Source organism: Hibiscus syriacus, unplaced genomic scaffold (genome assembly GCF_006381635.1).
Source record: "Hibiscus syriacus cultivar Baekdansim isolate YM2019G1 unplaced genomic scaffold, ASM638163v2 tig00110674_pilon, whole genome shotgun sequence".
NCBI classification, from domain to species: Eukaryota; Viridiplantae; Streptophyta; class Magnoliopsida; order Malvales; family Malvaceae; genus Hibiscus; species Hibiscus syriacus.
In genome coordinates this window covers 729,260-730,433 of record NW_024062819.1, presented here as the reverse complement: position 1 = coordinate 730,433, position 1,174 = coordinate 729,260, and the positions used below count along the sequence as shown (strand labels likewise).

Sequence of the window (1,174 nt, the reverse complement as noted above, 5' to 3'; positions counted from 1 at the left end):
TATCTAATAAATTTCTTAAATTGACTTGAAATTTTAATTTCTTCTAAATGTATAACACATGTTATTTCTTTAATTAACGGACATTAATATTATAAGTATGAAACAAATTAAAATTAACATATATAATGACACTGAAAAAACAAAACTTATTGCACCCAAAAAAAAGGTTAAAACATCATATAAATTAGTTGACCCTTATTCCCATATGTAATGGGGTAAGAAAGAAGTAAGATAATAGGATGTCCCCAACACTAGGTTGAGAACAACTTCCGTGGGAGACCTCCGAATTATAAAATACCCTCCGTGAGACTCGATCCCACAACCTCAAAGTTAAGAACCTAAATAAATTTCCAAAAGTAAGTAACAAAGGTTATTACCGTAATTTTGTCCCCGGTCAGCCTGGAAATATTTCCCTATAAATAACAACCTTCATGTTCCCAAAGTTCAAACAAACTAAATCACAATGTCTTCTTCAAGATTTGTCTTCTTTGTTTATCATCTAGCCCTCGCTTTCCTTCTCCAAAAGGCTTTTGGATCCCAAAACTGTTCAAACTCCATTTTCGCTGCCAACAGTCCCTATGCAGTCAACTTGAAGGACCTCCTTAACGCCCTTTCCGTTCGAACTCCTCGAACAGGGTTCGGCAGAGCTTCCGTCGGCCAACCGCCGGCCCGAGTGCACGGCCTCGCCCTCTGCAGAGGCGACATGTCGAGCCAAGACTGTAAATCCTGTGTCGAAGAAGCGGCCGTCGAGATACAAAAGCGTTGCCCCAACAAACGAGGTGCAATCATCTGGTATTACGATTGCCTCGTCAAGTATGAAAACAGAGACTTCTTCGGCGAGATCGATACTCAGAACAAGTTCTACATTCCGAACCCGAACAACGCGAACAATCCAGCAGCGTTTAATCGGCAGACCAAAAGATTGCTGAGTCGACTGACTAACCAAGCTTCTAGAAACAGCACACTGTATGCCTACGGTGAGTTACAGGAGCAAGGACTGCAGAGAGTTTACGGGATAGCTCAGTGCACGAGGGATCTTTCCCCGAGTGACTGTAAGACGTGTCTTGAAGACTTGATCGGCGAGTATCTTCCGTTGTGCTGTAATGGGAGGGAAGGAGGCAGGCTCTACAGTGGCAGTTGTTTAGCTCAATATGAAGTAATTGTGCCCTATTAA

General features: G+C 42.1%; 1 protein-coding gene across 1 annotated transcript; it reads left to right on the top strand.

Annotated features, from left to right (window-relative positions):
* Nucleotides 1–463: 463 nt before the first annotated feature.
* On the top strand, nucleotides 464–1,174 carry LOC120137602 (cysteine-rich repeat secretory protein 38-like). Its single transcript, XM_039153313.1, has one exon. The coding sequence runs from the start codon at nucleotides 464–466 to the stop codon at nucleotides 1,172–1,174; it is 711 nt and encodes a 236-aa protein (XP_039009244.1).